The sequence below is a fragment of the Bombina bombina genome, chromosome 7, assembly GCF_027579735.1.
Source record: "Bombina bombina isolate aBomBom1 chromosome 7, aBomBom1.pri, whole genome shotgun sequence".
Classification (NCBI taxonomy): Eukaryota; Metazoa; Chordata; class Amphibia; order Anura; family Bombinatoridae; genus Bombina; species Bombina bombina.
Window position 1 is genome coordinate 592496199 of NC_069505.1, and position 15103 is coordinate 592511301.

The 15103-nt window shown below is 38.9% G+C and overlaps 1 protein-coding gene across 2 annotated transcripts in view; it reads right to left on the minus strand.

Annotated features, from left to right (window-relative positions):
- Nucleotides 1-15103, minus strand: part of LOC128667163 (zinc finger protein 568) — an 84274-nt gene that overhangs the window by 10096 nt on the left and 59075 nt on the right. Inside the window, exon 6 of one of the 2 annotated variants that reach the window (XM_053722095.1) lies at nt 2026-3377. The exons of the other annotated variant lie outside the window; for it this stretch is intronic. Within the exon in view, the coding sequence (XP_053578070.1) occupies nt 2245-3377 (1133 nt within the window). The 3' untranslated portion in view covers nt 2026-2244. Of the gene's footprint in view, nt 1-2025; nt 3378-15103 lie in introns of those variants that run through there. 2 annotated transcript variants of the gene reach the window in all.

Here is a 15103-nt window from a genome sequence, read left to right on the forward strand (position 1 = left end):
GTTATACATTAGCAAGAGCACTAGATGGCAGCACTATTTCCTGTCATGTAGTACTAATGTTATACATTAGCAAGAGCACTAGATGGCAGCATTATTTCATGTCATGTAGTACTAATGTTATACATTAGCAAGAGCACTAGATGGCAGCACTATTTCCTGTCATGTAGTACTATTTTTATACATTAACAAGAGCACTAGATGACAGCACTATTTCCTGTACACGCTACCTATCTAGATATCTCTTCAACAAAGAATTACATGAGAACAAAGCAAATTTGATAATAGCAGTAAATTGGAAACGTTTTTAAATTGTATGTTCTGTCTGAATCATGAGAGAAAAATTTGGGGTTTCACGTCCCTTTAGGTCTAAAAATGGTGAATTCTCTAGTCCTGAAAACTGAAGGAGCACATGGCAGCCTCACAAGCCTGCTACTGTCACATACATGTCCCTGATTTGCATTTTGTTATCTTATCATTTTTGCGGAAGCACAAACAATGGAGATTTCGCTAACATAATGACAGTGGCAAGTCCTGTCATTTCTAGACTCAAGTCTGGATTAGCTCTTTCAACTAAGGAAAATGGACAGTGGAGTTTGAACTCTGAAAACTGTTGCAGCAAACAAGGTTAACCTGCTCTAATATTCAGACTGCAATATTAGAGCACAAGGTCTCTACTGTCCCTTTAAAGTTCTCTGTGTTGATTTTGAAACTAACAGGAAGTGAAATTAAGTGCATTACTGGTCTGTGTGGTAGAATCTCATTGGCTGATTAGCAAAACTCCCACAGCTCTATTGGTAGAAAGTGACACCCATTTAGCCACCAATCAGCAGGCGCTATCCGGGTGCTGAACCCAAAATGGGCAGGCTCCTAAGATTTACATTACTGCTTTTTCAAATAAAGATAGCAAGAGAATCACTTTTTTTTTAATAGGAGTAAATTAGAAAGTTGCTTAAAATTGCTGCTCTATCTGAATCATGATAGAAAAAAATGTGGGTTTTGCGTCCCTTTAATGAAAGAATCACTACATAACGAAGAAACCACTATAAAGGACTAGGATCCAATGGCGAAGACACCAAATAATGTTTACAGAAAATACAACTCAGAAAGCTCATATATACTATACGCTAGCTACTACTTTAACATTATTTAAAGGGACATGAAACAAAAAAAAATGTCTGTCATCATTCCTGTAGAGCATACAATTTCAAACAACGTTCCAATTGACTTCCAATGTCAAATGTGCTTTGTTCTTTTAGTATTGTTTGTTGAAAGGCATACCCAAGTATCCTTGTGAGCAGCAATGCACTACTGGGCGCTAGCTGATAATTGGTGGCTGCACATATATGCCTCTTGTCATTGGCTCATCAGAGGTGTTCAGCTAGCTTCCAAGAGTTAATTGCTGCTCCTAAGCCTACCTATGTTTACTCTTAAACAAAGGATACAATGAGAACAAAGCAAATTTGATAATAGAAGAATAATTTTAACATAGCCAAACTCCCCTAAACACTAGCAGGATATGGCCAGTGAAGTCTGTAATGTGCGCACCACTTTGAGTGTTTAATTTTTATTAACTATATTATAAAATCTGAAAGACAATAAAGTTAATGTAACATAAGAATAAATAACTTTGCCCCTTATTACAAGGAATTTGAAACAATCAAATCCCGCCCACGAGGTACCTGCACGTCCAGTCGTGCACCGTGTAAGTAATGGCACAAACAAGAACTCTTAGCATATGCAGAAACGTCTCACTAGTTTGCTTAGAGTGGGTTATATTAGCATTTTTTATAAAGTCTGTCTAATGTATTAAACACGTCCCTGCACTTGTTTGTTTTTCTGAATAATGCTCTCTATTAACCTAATACAGCTACTGTTTGCTATATACTCATAAGTCAGCAACTACATAGATATGTGAAAGGGGTGGTTTTGAAACTGAATGCTGGTTCATGAAAACAAAAGATGGAGTTACCATTCACAATGTGTAATCTTGCCCTCTTTGGGGCGAACCCAAATGAAACCAGAAAATGCTGCTATAAAATGTATTTATTTAAAACCACAGCATCAAAATGTTTGAAGGCATAAGAATGCTTTATATTCTTCTTCACAAATTGGTTTTAGTGTTTATTAACTACAGTTTAACGGCTCTTTAAATAAAACAAAAATGTCCAAACTATATGAGACATGGAGACACATTTTTGGTAACTTAAAAATAATTAACAGCACAATTGAACTTTTTTTTTTTTTTTACACTATGGAATCCATATGTATTTTTTTATGTCTAACAAGATGCGCTGACTGAGTGAATCTTCTGCCGCATTCATTACAGACGTACGGCCTATGAGCTTGGTGGATTTTCTCATGGCGAACAAGGTCTGATCTGGAGATGAAGCACTTCCCGCACTGACTACAGGCGTACGGTCTTTCTCCTGTATGTTTTCTCTGGTGTATACGAAGATGGAATCTGCTAACATAGCTTTTACCGCAATCACTACAAATGTACGTTCCTTCTCCTGTATGGAGTTTTTGGTGGGCAGCAAAATATGCACGACTGATAAAACTCTTTCCACACTCATTGCATGAAAATGGTCGTTCTCCAGTATGCGTCCTCTGATGGATCACCAGACTAGATCCTTGCGTATAACTCTTACCGCATTCACCACACACATAAGGTCTGTTGCCAGTGTGCAATACCAGTTGTTTAGTAAGGTCTTTATCAAACGGGTTTGATTTCTCTCCGGTATGAGACATTTGATGTCTAATAAGATGTGCATTCTGTAAAAAACTCTTCCCACATTCACTGCAAATAAAGGGTCGTGTCTTACTATGGGTTTTCAGGTGACAAGTAAGATGCGATTTGGAAATAAAGTGTTTCCCACACTCTGTACAAGTGTAAGGTTTCTCTCCAGTATGAGTTCTACGATGTACGGAAAGGTGTAAGCTCCGAAAAAACTGTTTCCCACAATCATTGCATACGTACGTCTTATGGATAGCGTCTATGTTACTAGAAAAGTCCATAGATTTTTCCAAATCAGTATTCACTTGACTTGCATCTTCCAAAGCGCTATCCTTCAGAGAACTGCACACATTCATGTCTTCTTCAGTGTAATTAAACTGTATCACTTCTATGTCATCTTCATGACCAATTTTACCACCACCACCAATGAGTTGTTCCTCAACACAAGCATTGACGTAATTGTTTTGTGACATATCACCTCTTCCGTGTGACGATTCCCTTAGCATTAAATCTTTAGAACGTCCTAGATTGAATTCTTTGTCATAGGCTAATCCCTGAGGGGTGTCATCTTCAACTACTATGATTCCTCTTGGAGCAATAGCTCGAAACTTTTCCAACTTGACTTCCCTTCTGGCTCCAATGTCTACACAAGAATAAAACAAACATGACAGAATAAAAGTGAAAGACAGTACTACTAATTTTGCTTACTTTTTTAAGCACATGAGGCATGTATGTGTGGGGGTATGTGTGTGTATATATATATATATATATATATATATATATATATACACATACATACACACATATATACACACACACATTCTTTCTACATTTTAAACGGAGTCAACTTTTTATCTACTAATAAACTAGTGTGTGTGTGTGTGTGTGTGTGTGTGTGTGTGTATGCATGCATACATAAAAATATACACATTTATATATTTTTATAAATAATACAGAAAACACTAACCAGTTTCTTAAATAAAATACATTTAAAAATGTGTATATAAATATATATACGTTGATTGGAGTAGCCGTGTTAGTCCAGAGATTTAGATATCAAAATAACAAGAGTATTGCATTGAGCAATGATACTTTTTTATTGGACTAACTATACATTATAAAATGACAAGTTTCGGAAGAATGTCTTCATTTTTCAAGTCTGAAGCAATACTGACCAATTTGATGGAATTTACAGATTATCTCTTAAAACATAGGATGGCTAAAAAGACAGAAAGTGTTACAGAGGTCTGAATGCAGGGGGAGGAGGGGGTGTCGTAAATATCATGAGGGGGGTTTAGGAGACAGAGGACGATAGTGTCAGTAAAGGATAACAGACAGGAGAAATATATGGTTATACACAAAGCATATACTGATATAAAGACCTCTGTAACACTTTCTGTCTTTCTAGCCATCCTATGTTTTAAAAAATAATCTGTAAATTCCATCATATTAGTCAGTATTGTTTCAGACTTGAAAAAGGAAGACATTCTTCCGAAAGCGTGTCATCTTATAAATGTATAGTTAGTCCAATAAAAAGGTATCATTGCTCAATGCAATACTCTTGTTATTTTGATATATATATATATCTATATCTATATAACAGACACACTAACATTACTATCTCTCTCTATCTATCTATCTATATATATATATATACTCTCCACACAAAAAAAAACAACTTTGCCAGTCGAGTGAAATTATGAAGTAGCCGGGTGGTGACAGATTAATATTTTGCAATATAATAATATTTTCTGTTATTTATATATATATATAATATATATATATATATATATATATATATATATATATATATATATATATATATATATATATATATATAAAAATACACAGATTTAAGGGATCCAAGCACTCACTGTTTGTTGAAATGCCTGGGTGCACTCTATGGTAGATAGGTAGAATTTTCTTGAGTAAAGAAGAGGCACTCACAGGTCTTATTAGGTATAAATACTTTTATTAGTTCATAGGTTTAGGTCAACGTTTCAGTCCTCGCAGGGACCTTTGTCAAGACCGTTCTATATACAGAGATACAAAAGTGAGGGTAAATGATAGATTCATCAAAGGGGAATAGACACATCACAGGGTAAAGGACTAATACTACCCATGGCGGTATAGAAATAAAAAGACAAATAAGAAAGCAAGAGAAGGGAGATACAGGGGCAAACGTTTGTCAGTTTTAAAACAATGTAAAGTACATAGATACAGGCGTGTAGTGAGCAGATAGTGAAATCTTACAGGTCATGAGAAGAGACCAGAGTCTAGTATGTCAGAGATTTATAGCAAGATATGTGAAAGAACAAAACTAATATGAAGTAGACAAAAATGAATGCATATATACATATATGGGGACACATGGTCTAACGACTCAACAGTTGGAAACAGCTTAAAAGTTGTACACTCATAAGGGGGCATCAGGGGGATCACATAAGTACTCAGAGGAGTGACATACAGTAAAAACTGGCAAGTCATTAAAGCTGAACAAACTAGTGCCCATAAAATCAAAAGAAAAAAGAAAATCAAGAAACATTCAAGAAAAAACATCAAGAAAAAGCATCAAGAAAAAGGCTCAAGAAAAAAAGGCCCTAAATTGCGTTTAAAATCACATAGTGTCCACACTTTTTAACATCAACAGGGTAGAGCCATATCTTTAATGTAAGGTTGCAAGTTAGCTAGGATACGAATAAGGCATTTGAACTGTATCATTTATATGCTAACCGGTATGTGTATGTTCATAACTGATCGTTCTTAAACAAGCTATGCAAGTGAATATGCGCAACCGTTTCAATATATTAGCCTCTGCATGGAGCCAGTTAATTTAGTCAAATAGACCCCCCACGGTCTGGTAGAAATATGCGCTATACTAGGCATAAGTAAGTAAGTGTAACAGACCAGCGTCTAATACAGGCGTGTATTCTCACCTTGGCAAACTTCAATGGTAGGCGTTCAGTGGTGAGCAGATTGTTATCTGCGCAGCCTTTATATACCCTGCCTGTGTCGGCGTCAGATGACGTCACACGTAGTGTTAGAGTGAGGTTGCCATGGTGATGAGTCACATAGTAAATTGCGGGGGGGGGGGGAAGTATTAACAGTGTAGACGGCATGAAAAGTAAATAAGAACAATAAATAAGCAGCAGTCAATAACGGCATATTATTGTGTGTAAAAGATCATTGTTAGTACATGGCCTCTAGTGCAGAGTACTTGTGGTTGGTGGAAATAAAGGGTGGACAAAATGTGTATGTATGTGTATAACGGGGAGCAGGCAAGGATCAGCACACAGGAACCACAGAGGGCTGTTCCAGTAGTGAGAACAAGCAAGCTAAATGTTTAAAAAGTTCCAGAATGTAGGAGTATCAATCATATAGCAGAAATATTCATAGAGTTTTATCTGTGTGTATGTAGTTAATAACATAGGCTTCAATATGAGAATCGATATCTATGTGACTGAAGGAGTAATGCATACCATCAATATATATTCACATCTAGATGGGAGACTTCAAATTAGATCAGGGGGGGGGGGGGGGCAAATGTACAAGGAGATCAGCAGGTTACAATATACATTGTTTAACATACAAAAATGTACATAGGGAGGAGGTGTAAATGCACTTGTAGATAAGCTAGTAGAAAAGGGCATAGTCAATGCTGGTGTTTAATCCCTTTGGTATCAATGTCTCTAGGCGGTGTATCCATTTGGCCTCTCTTTTGAGAAGTTCATTGTTCCTGTCTCCCCCTCTTTTTAGGGGTGGTACCCAGTCAATGAGGATGGACCTCAACATGGCTACACTGTGGCCCTGCTGCATAAAATGTCGTGCCACCGGTTGGTCACTCTTCTTGTCTTTAATGGCTTTTCTGATGGCGCTGCGGTGGTTAGCTAACCTCTCCTTAAAGGTAGTACTCGTTTTCCCAACGTAATAAAGTCCACATGGACAAATAATCACATAAACAACAAACTCTGTTGTGCAGGTTAGTCTGTGTTGTATCTGTAATGTCCTTCCATTGTGTGGATGGTGGAATTTGGGGCCAGTAATAAAGGAGTTGCAAGTAACACAATTCCCGCAGCTATAGCACCCTTTCTTGGGTGTTGGTAACCATCCTTTGTGTGTCTGGTCTGGTTCAAATGTTGTTTTCACAAGAACATCCCGAAGGCTGCTGGTTCTGCTATATACCATTCTAGGTGGTGGTTGGTTATAGAATGGAAGTGTGGGATCCTGGTTCAGTATAAACCAATTCTTAGTTATTGTATTTTGGACAGATCTGCTGGTGGGATTAAAAGTGACCATCATGTTCATACGGTCCTCTTTGGTCTTCACTCCAGTGGCCTTGTAGAGTAGATCATCCTGCGTCTTGTTACAGATGTCTTTCATGACTTCTTCAACTTCTGTGAGCTTGTATCCTCTCTGTAGGAATTTCCTCCTCATTGCTTCGAGTTGTATTCCTTTGTTTTGTTCACTGCTGTTGTTACGTATCACTCTCAGCATTTGAGACCTAATTATTCCTTTCTTTAGTGCTGGTGGATGATATGAATTTGCTGTCAGAAGGGAATTGCGGTCTGTAAGTTTGGAGTAGAGCGTTGTGCCGATCTTTGTGTCAGTGTTTGAGTTATCCTTATAGATCTCGATGTCCAAAAAGTGGATGCTCTGTTTGTTATATTCCATTTTAAACTTCACATATGGCAGTGCGTTATCTGTTTCATTGTACCACTGTAGAAGGTCTTCTTCATTGCCATTCCATATCAGGAAGATGTCATCAATGTACCTCCGGTATGTGCTGATTTTGTCCATATTCTTTGAAAAGATGTACTTCTCTTCGAACCAGGCCATGAAGAGATTGGCGCCATCAGAAAAGCCATTAAAGACAAGAAGAGTGACCAACCGGTGGCACGACATTTTATGCAGCAGGGCCACAGTGTAGCCATGTTGAGGTCCATCCTCATTGACTGGGTACCACCCCTAAAAAGAGGGGGAGACAGGAACAATGAACTTCTCAAAAGAGAGGCCAAATGGATACACCGCCTAGAGACATTGATACCAAAGGGATTAAACACCAGCATTGACTATGCCCTTTTCTACTAGCTTATCTACAAGTGCATTTACACCCCCTCCCTATGTACATTTTTGTATGTTAAACAATGTATATTGTAACCTGCTGATCTCTTTGTACATTTGCCCCCCCTCCCCTGACCTAATTTGAAGTCTCCCATCTAGATGTGAATATATATTGATGGTATGCATTACTCCTTCTGTCACAGTCACATAGATATCGATTCTCATATTGAAGCCTATGTTATTAACTACATACACACAGATAAAACTCTATGAATATTTCTGCTATATGATTGATACTCCTACATTCTGGAACTTTTTAAACATTTAGCTTGCTTGTTCTCACTACTGGAACAGCCCTCTGTGGTTCCTGTGTGCTGATCCTTGCCTGCTCCCCGTTATACACATACATACACATTTTGTCCACCCTTTATTTCCACCAACCACAAGTACTCTGCACTAGAGGCCATGTACTAACAATGATCTTTTACACACAATAATATGCCGTTATTGACTGCTGCTTATTTATTGTTCTTATTTACTTTTCATGCCGTCTACACTGTTAATACTTCCCCCCCCCCCCGCAATTTACTATGTGACTCATCACCATGGCAACCTCACTCTAACACTACGTGTGACGTCATCTGACGCCGACACAGGCAGGGTATATAAAGGCTGCGCAGATAACAATCTGCTCACCACTGAACGCCTACCATTGAAGTTTGCCAAGGTGAGAATACACGCCTGTATTAGACGCTGGTCTGTTACACTTACTTATGCCTAGTATAGCGCATATTTCTACCAGACCGTGGGGGGTCTATTTGACTAAATTAACTGGCTCCATGCAGAGGCTAATATATTGACACGGTTGCGCATATTCACTTGCATAGCTTGTTTAAGAACGATCAGTTATGAACATACACATACCGGTTAGCATATAAATGATACAGTTCAAATGCCTTATTCGTATCCTAGCTAACTTGCAACCTTACATTAAAGATATGGCTCTACCCTGTTGATGTTAAAAAGTGTGGACACTATGTGATTTTAAACGCAATTTAGGGCCTTTTTTTCTTGAGCCTTTTTCTTGATGCTTTTTCTTGATGTTTTTTCTTGAATGTTTCTTGATTTTCTTTTTTCTTTTGATTTTATGGGCACTAGTTTGTTCAGCTTTAATGACTTGCCAGTTTTTACTGTATGTCACTCCTCTGAGTACTTATGTGATCCCCCTGATGCCCCCTTATGAGTGTACAACTTTTAAGCTGTTTCCAACTGTTGAGTCGTTAGACCATGTGTCCCCATATATGTATATATGCATTCATTTTTGTCTACTTCATATTAGTTTTGTTCTTTAACATATCTTGCTATAAATCTCTGACATACTAGACTCTGGTCTCTTCTCATGACCTGTAAGATTTCACTATCTGCTCGCTACACGCCTGTATCTATGTACTTTACATTGTTTTAAAACTGACAAACGTTTGCCCCTGTATCTCCCTTCTCTTGCTTTCTTATTTGTCTTTTTATTTCTATACCGCCATGGGTAGTATTAGTCCTTTACCCTGTGATGTGTCTATTCCCCTTTGATGAATCTATCATTTACCCTCACTTTTGTATCTCTGTATATAGAACGGTCTTGACAAAGGTCCCTGCGAGGACCGAAACGTTGACCTAAACCTATGAACTAATAAAAGTATTTATACCTAATAAGACCTGTGAGTGCCTCTTCTTTACTCAAGAAATATATATATATATATATATTTAAATTTAAGTTATCCAAAGCACACTAATTACATAATTTAACATAAATTGATTTACTGATAATGTGTGCATAAAACATTGAAAAAATTATTTTAGAAAGGCAAATTTTAGCTTTTTTATTATTATGTATTTATATGTGTATTTACATACACATATAAACACACACACAACACACAGAGAAAGTCCAGCACTCATTTGCAAGTACTCAGCTAAGATTAAAAGCAAAACTAGAAGAGTTAGTTACCGCATCTGGTCAAATGGGACAAGCCCAGGTACCACGTCAAGGTCTCTCCCAAAACCTGGGTCCCTAGTACAGCCACACAATGCAAGCTCTCAATCAAACTGGGAACAAGTCAAGGGTTGACAGACTTATGTAATCACCCTAGACATATACAAAACACGGAAGGGGACTGCACTCTCAGACTGGACTGGGTAAACATCCTATAACCCTGCAAAATGCACAGCCCCGGGTGTTCAATAGCACTCACAGGTAGCTGTACCATCCCCAGAGTCCCAGGCAGTTTACCCCAGACAAGTCTGGGTGCACGGCCCATAGGGAAAATTACAAAACAAATTAATACAACACAGAGAGGAAGTCCAGCACTCACTTGCAAGCTCTCAGCTAAGATTAAAAGCAAAACTGGAAGAGTTAGTTATCACATCTGGCATGTATGGGGTTAACTGCCTGGGACTCTGGGGACAGTACAGCTACCTGTTAGTGCTATTGAGCCCCCTGGGCTGTGCATGTTGCAGGGTCATAAGATGTGCACCCAGTACAGTCGGAGAGTACAGCCCCTTTCCGTGTTTCGTATATGTCTAGGGCACTGGTTTTCAAACCTATCCTCGGGCCTCCCCAACAGTCCAGGTTTTCTGGATTACCTTGGGTGTGAGCCGGTAAAATAACGGTTTACTATTCAACTGATTGTGCTCTAGTTCAGATATCATCAGAATGTGGCTGTTAGGCCTGAGGACAGGTTTGAAGACCAGTGGTCTAGGGTGATTACATAAGTCTGTGCACCATTCACTTGTTCCCAGTTAGTTTGATTGATTTGCTTGTTTGCATTGTACGGCTGTATTAGGGACCCAGGTTTTGGAAGAGACCTTGACGTGGTACGTGCTATTGAGCACCCAAGGCTATGCATGTTGTAGGGTCATAGGATGTGTACCCAGTCCAGTCTGAGAGTGCAGTGTGTGTGTGTGTGTGTGTGTGTGTGTATGTGTATATATATATATATATATATATATATATATATATATATATATATATATATATATATACATACACTGTATATATATTATTATTTTTTTCTCCATAGAAAATTATGCCAGCCGGGTGGTATCAGAGTCATATTTTTTTAATATTATATAATTGTCTGCTATCCAATGCACAATGTTATTGCATAATTTAACAGAAAATGTTTTTAATGATAATTTGTGCAATAAAAATTTAACATTTTTATTATTGGCTAAAATTTTAGCTGGGTGGTCAGTAAAATTAGCTAAACAGCTCCTGGGGCAAACACACTCGCCTAGATTTAGAGTTCTGCGTTAGCCGTCAAAACCAGCGTTAAGGGCTCCTAACTCTGGTTTTTACCGCCCGCTGGTATTTAGAGTCAGTCAGGAAAGGGTCTAACGCTCACTTTCCAGCCGCAACTTTTCCATACCGCAGATCCCCTTACGCCAATTGCGTATCTTATCTTTTCAATGGGATCTTCCTAACGCCGGTATTTAGAGTCTTGGCTGAAGTGAGCGTTAGAACGCTAACGACAAAACTCCAGCCACAGAAAAAAGTCAGGAGTTAAGAGCTTTATGGGCTAACGCCGGTTTATAAAGCTCTTAACTACTGTGCTATGAAGTACACTAACACCCATAAACTACCTATGTACCCCTAAACCGAAGGCCCCCCACATCGCCGCCACTATAATACATTTTTTTAACCCCTAATCTGCCGACCGCACACCGCCGCCACCTACGTTATCCCTATGAACCTCTAATCTGCTGCCCCTAACACCGCCGACACCTACATAATATTTATTAACCCCTAATCTGCCCCCCCAACGTCGCCGCTATCTTACCTACACTTACTAACCCCTAATCTGCCGACCGGACCTCGCCGCCACTATAATAAATGTATTAACCCCTAAACCGCCTCACTCCCGCCTCGCAAACCCTATAATAAAATGTATTAACCCCTAATCTGCCCTCCCTAACATCGCCGCCACTTAACTTCAAGTATTAACCCCTAATCTGCCGACCGCACACCGCCGCCACCTACGTTATCCCTATGAACCTCTAATCTGCTGCCCCTAACACCGCCGACACCTACATAATATTTATTAACCCCTAATCTGCTCCCCCAACGTCACCGCTATCTTACCTACACTTATTAACCCCTAATCTGCCGACCGGACCTCGCCGCCACTATAATAAATGTATTTACCCCTAAACCGCCTCACTCCCGCCTCGCAAACCCTATAATAAAATTTATTAACCCCTAATCTGCCCTCCCTAACATCGCCGCCACTTAACTTCAAGTATTAACCCCTAATCTGCCGACCGGACCTCGCCGCTACTCTAATAAATGTATTAACCCCTAAAGCTAAGTCTAACCCTAACACCCCCCTAAATTAAATATAATTTTAATCTAACGAAATAAATTATTTCTTAAACAAATTAATCCTATTTAAAGCTAAATACGTACCTGTAAAATAAACCCTAATATAGCTACAATATAACGAATAATTATATTGTAGCTATTTTAGCATTTATATTTATTTTACAGGCAACTTTGTATTTATTTTAACCAGGTACAATAGCTATTAAATAGTTATTTACTATTTAATAGCTACCTAGTTAAAATAATTACAAAATTACCTGTAAAATAAATCCTAACCTAAGTTACAATTAAACCTAACACTACACTATCAATAAATTAATTAACTAAACTACCTACAATTAAATCAACTAAACTAAATTACAAAAAAAAACAAACACTAAATTACAAAAAATAAAAAAAGATGACAAGAATTTAAAATAATTACACCTACTCTAAGCCCCCTAAAAAAATAACAAAGCCCCCCAAAATAAAAAAATGCCCTACCCTATTCTAAAATAAAAAGTTAACAGCTCTATTACCTTACCAGCCCTTAAAAGGGCTTTTTGCGGGGCATGCCCCAAAGAAATCAGCTCTTTTGCCTGTAAAAAAAAAAGCATACAATACCCCCCCCCCAACATTTACAACCCACCACCCACATACCCCTTATCTAACCCACCCAAACCCCCCTTAAAAAAACCTAACACTAAGCCCCTGAATATCTTCCTACCTTGTCTTCACCCAGCCGGGTATCACCGATCCGTCCAGAAGAGGGTTCGAAGTCTTCATCCTATCTGGCAAGAAGAGGTCCTCCAGAGGGTCCAAAGTCTTCATCCTATCCAGCAAAAAGGGGTCCTCCAGAGGGTCCAAAGTCTTCATCCAGGCGGCATCTTCTATCTTCTTCCATCCGGAGCGGGTCCATCTTGAAGCAGCCGACGCGGAGCCATCCTTTCTCACCGACGGACTAATGACGAATGAAGGTTCCTTTAAATGACGTCATCCAAGATGGCGTCCCTCGAATTCCGATTGGCTGATAGGATTCTATCAGCCAATTGGAATTAAGGTAGGAAAAATCTGATTGGCTGATTGAATCAGCCAATCAGATTCAAGTTCAATCGGATTGGCTGATCCAATCAGCCAATCAGATTGAGCTCGCATTCTATTGGCTGATCGGAACAGCGAATAGAATGCGAGCGCCAATCGGATTGAACTTGAATCTGATTGGTTGATTCAATCAGCCAATCAGATTTTTCCTACCTTAATTCCGATTGGCTGATAGAATCCTATCAGCCAATCGGAATTCGAGGGACGCCATCTTGGATGACGTCATTTAAAGGAACCTTCATTCGTCATTAGTCCGTCGGTGAGGAAGGATGGCTCCGCGTCGGCTGCTTCAAGATGGACCCGCTCCGCTCCGGATGGAAGAAGATAGAAGATGCCGCCTGGATGAAGACTTTGGACCCTCTGGAGGACCTCTTCTTGCCGGATAGGATGAAGACTTCGGACCCTCTGGAGGACCTCTTCTTGCCGGATAGGATGAAGACTTCGGACCCTCTTCTGGACGGATCGGTGATACCCGGCTGGGTGAAGACAAGGTAGGAAGATCTTCAGGGGCTTAGTGTTAGGTTTTTTAAGGGGGGTTTGGGTGGGTTAGATTAGGGGTATGTGGGTGGTGGGTTGTAATGTTGGGGGGGGTATTGTATGCTTTTTTTTAACAGGCAAAAGAGCCAATTTCTTTGGGGCATGCCCCGCAAAAAGCCCTTTTAAGGGCTGGTAAGGTAATAGAGCTGTTAACTTTTTATTTTAGAATAGGGTAGGGCATTTTTTTATTTTGGGGGGCTTTGTTATTTTTTTAGGGGGCTTAGAGTAGGTGTAATTAGTTTAAAATTCTTGTAATCTTTTTTTATTTTTTGTAATTTAGTGTTTGTTTGTTTTTGTAATTTAGTTTAGTTGATTTAATTGTAGGTAATTGTAGGTAGTTTAGTTAATTAATTTATTGATAGTGTAGTGTTAGGTTTAATTGTAACTTAGGTTAGGATTTATTTTACAGGTAATTTTGTAATTATTTTAACTAGGTAGCTATTAAATAGTAAATAACTATTTAATAGCTATTGTACCTGGTTAAAATAAATACAAAGTTGCCTGTAAAATAAATATAAATGCTAAAATAGCTACAATATAATTATTCGTTATATTGTAGCTATATTAGGGTTTATTTTACAGGTAAGTATTTAGCTTTAAATAGGATTAATTTATTTAATAAGAAATAATTTATTTTGTTAGATTAAAATTATATTTAATTTAGGGGGGTGTTAGGGTTAGGGTTAGACTTAGCTTTAGGGGTTAATACATTTATTAGAGTAGCGGCGAGGTCCGGTCGGCAGATTAGGGGTTAATAAAATTTATTATAGTGTTTGTGAGACGGGATTGCGGCGGTTTAGGAGTTAATAAATTTATTAGAGTAGCGGCTAGGTCCGGTCGGCAGATTAGGGGTTAATAAGTGTAGGTAAGGTAGCGGCGACATTGGGGGGCAGATTAGGGGTTAATAAATATAATATAGGGGTCGGCGGTGTTAGGGGCAGCAGATTAGGGGTTCATAGGGATAACGTAGGTTGCAGCGGTGTCCGGAGCGGCAGATTAGGGGTTAATAATATAATGCAGGGGTCAGCGATAGCGGGGGCGGCAGATTAGGGGTTAATAAGTGTAAGGTTAGGGGTGTTTAGACTCGGGGTTCATGTTAGGGTGTTAGGTGTAGACTTAGAAACTGTTTCCCCATAGGAAACAATGGGGCTGCGTTAGGAGCTGAACGCTGCTTTTTTGCAGGTGTTAGGTTTTTTTTTTCAGCTCAAACTGCCCCATTGTTTCCTATGGGGATATCGTGCACGAGCACTGTTACAGAAGCATTAGTTATTTTGTTGTGAAGAGCTTATTTCCCAGCAGCAATGCCTGAACCAGCC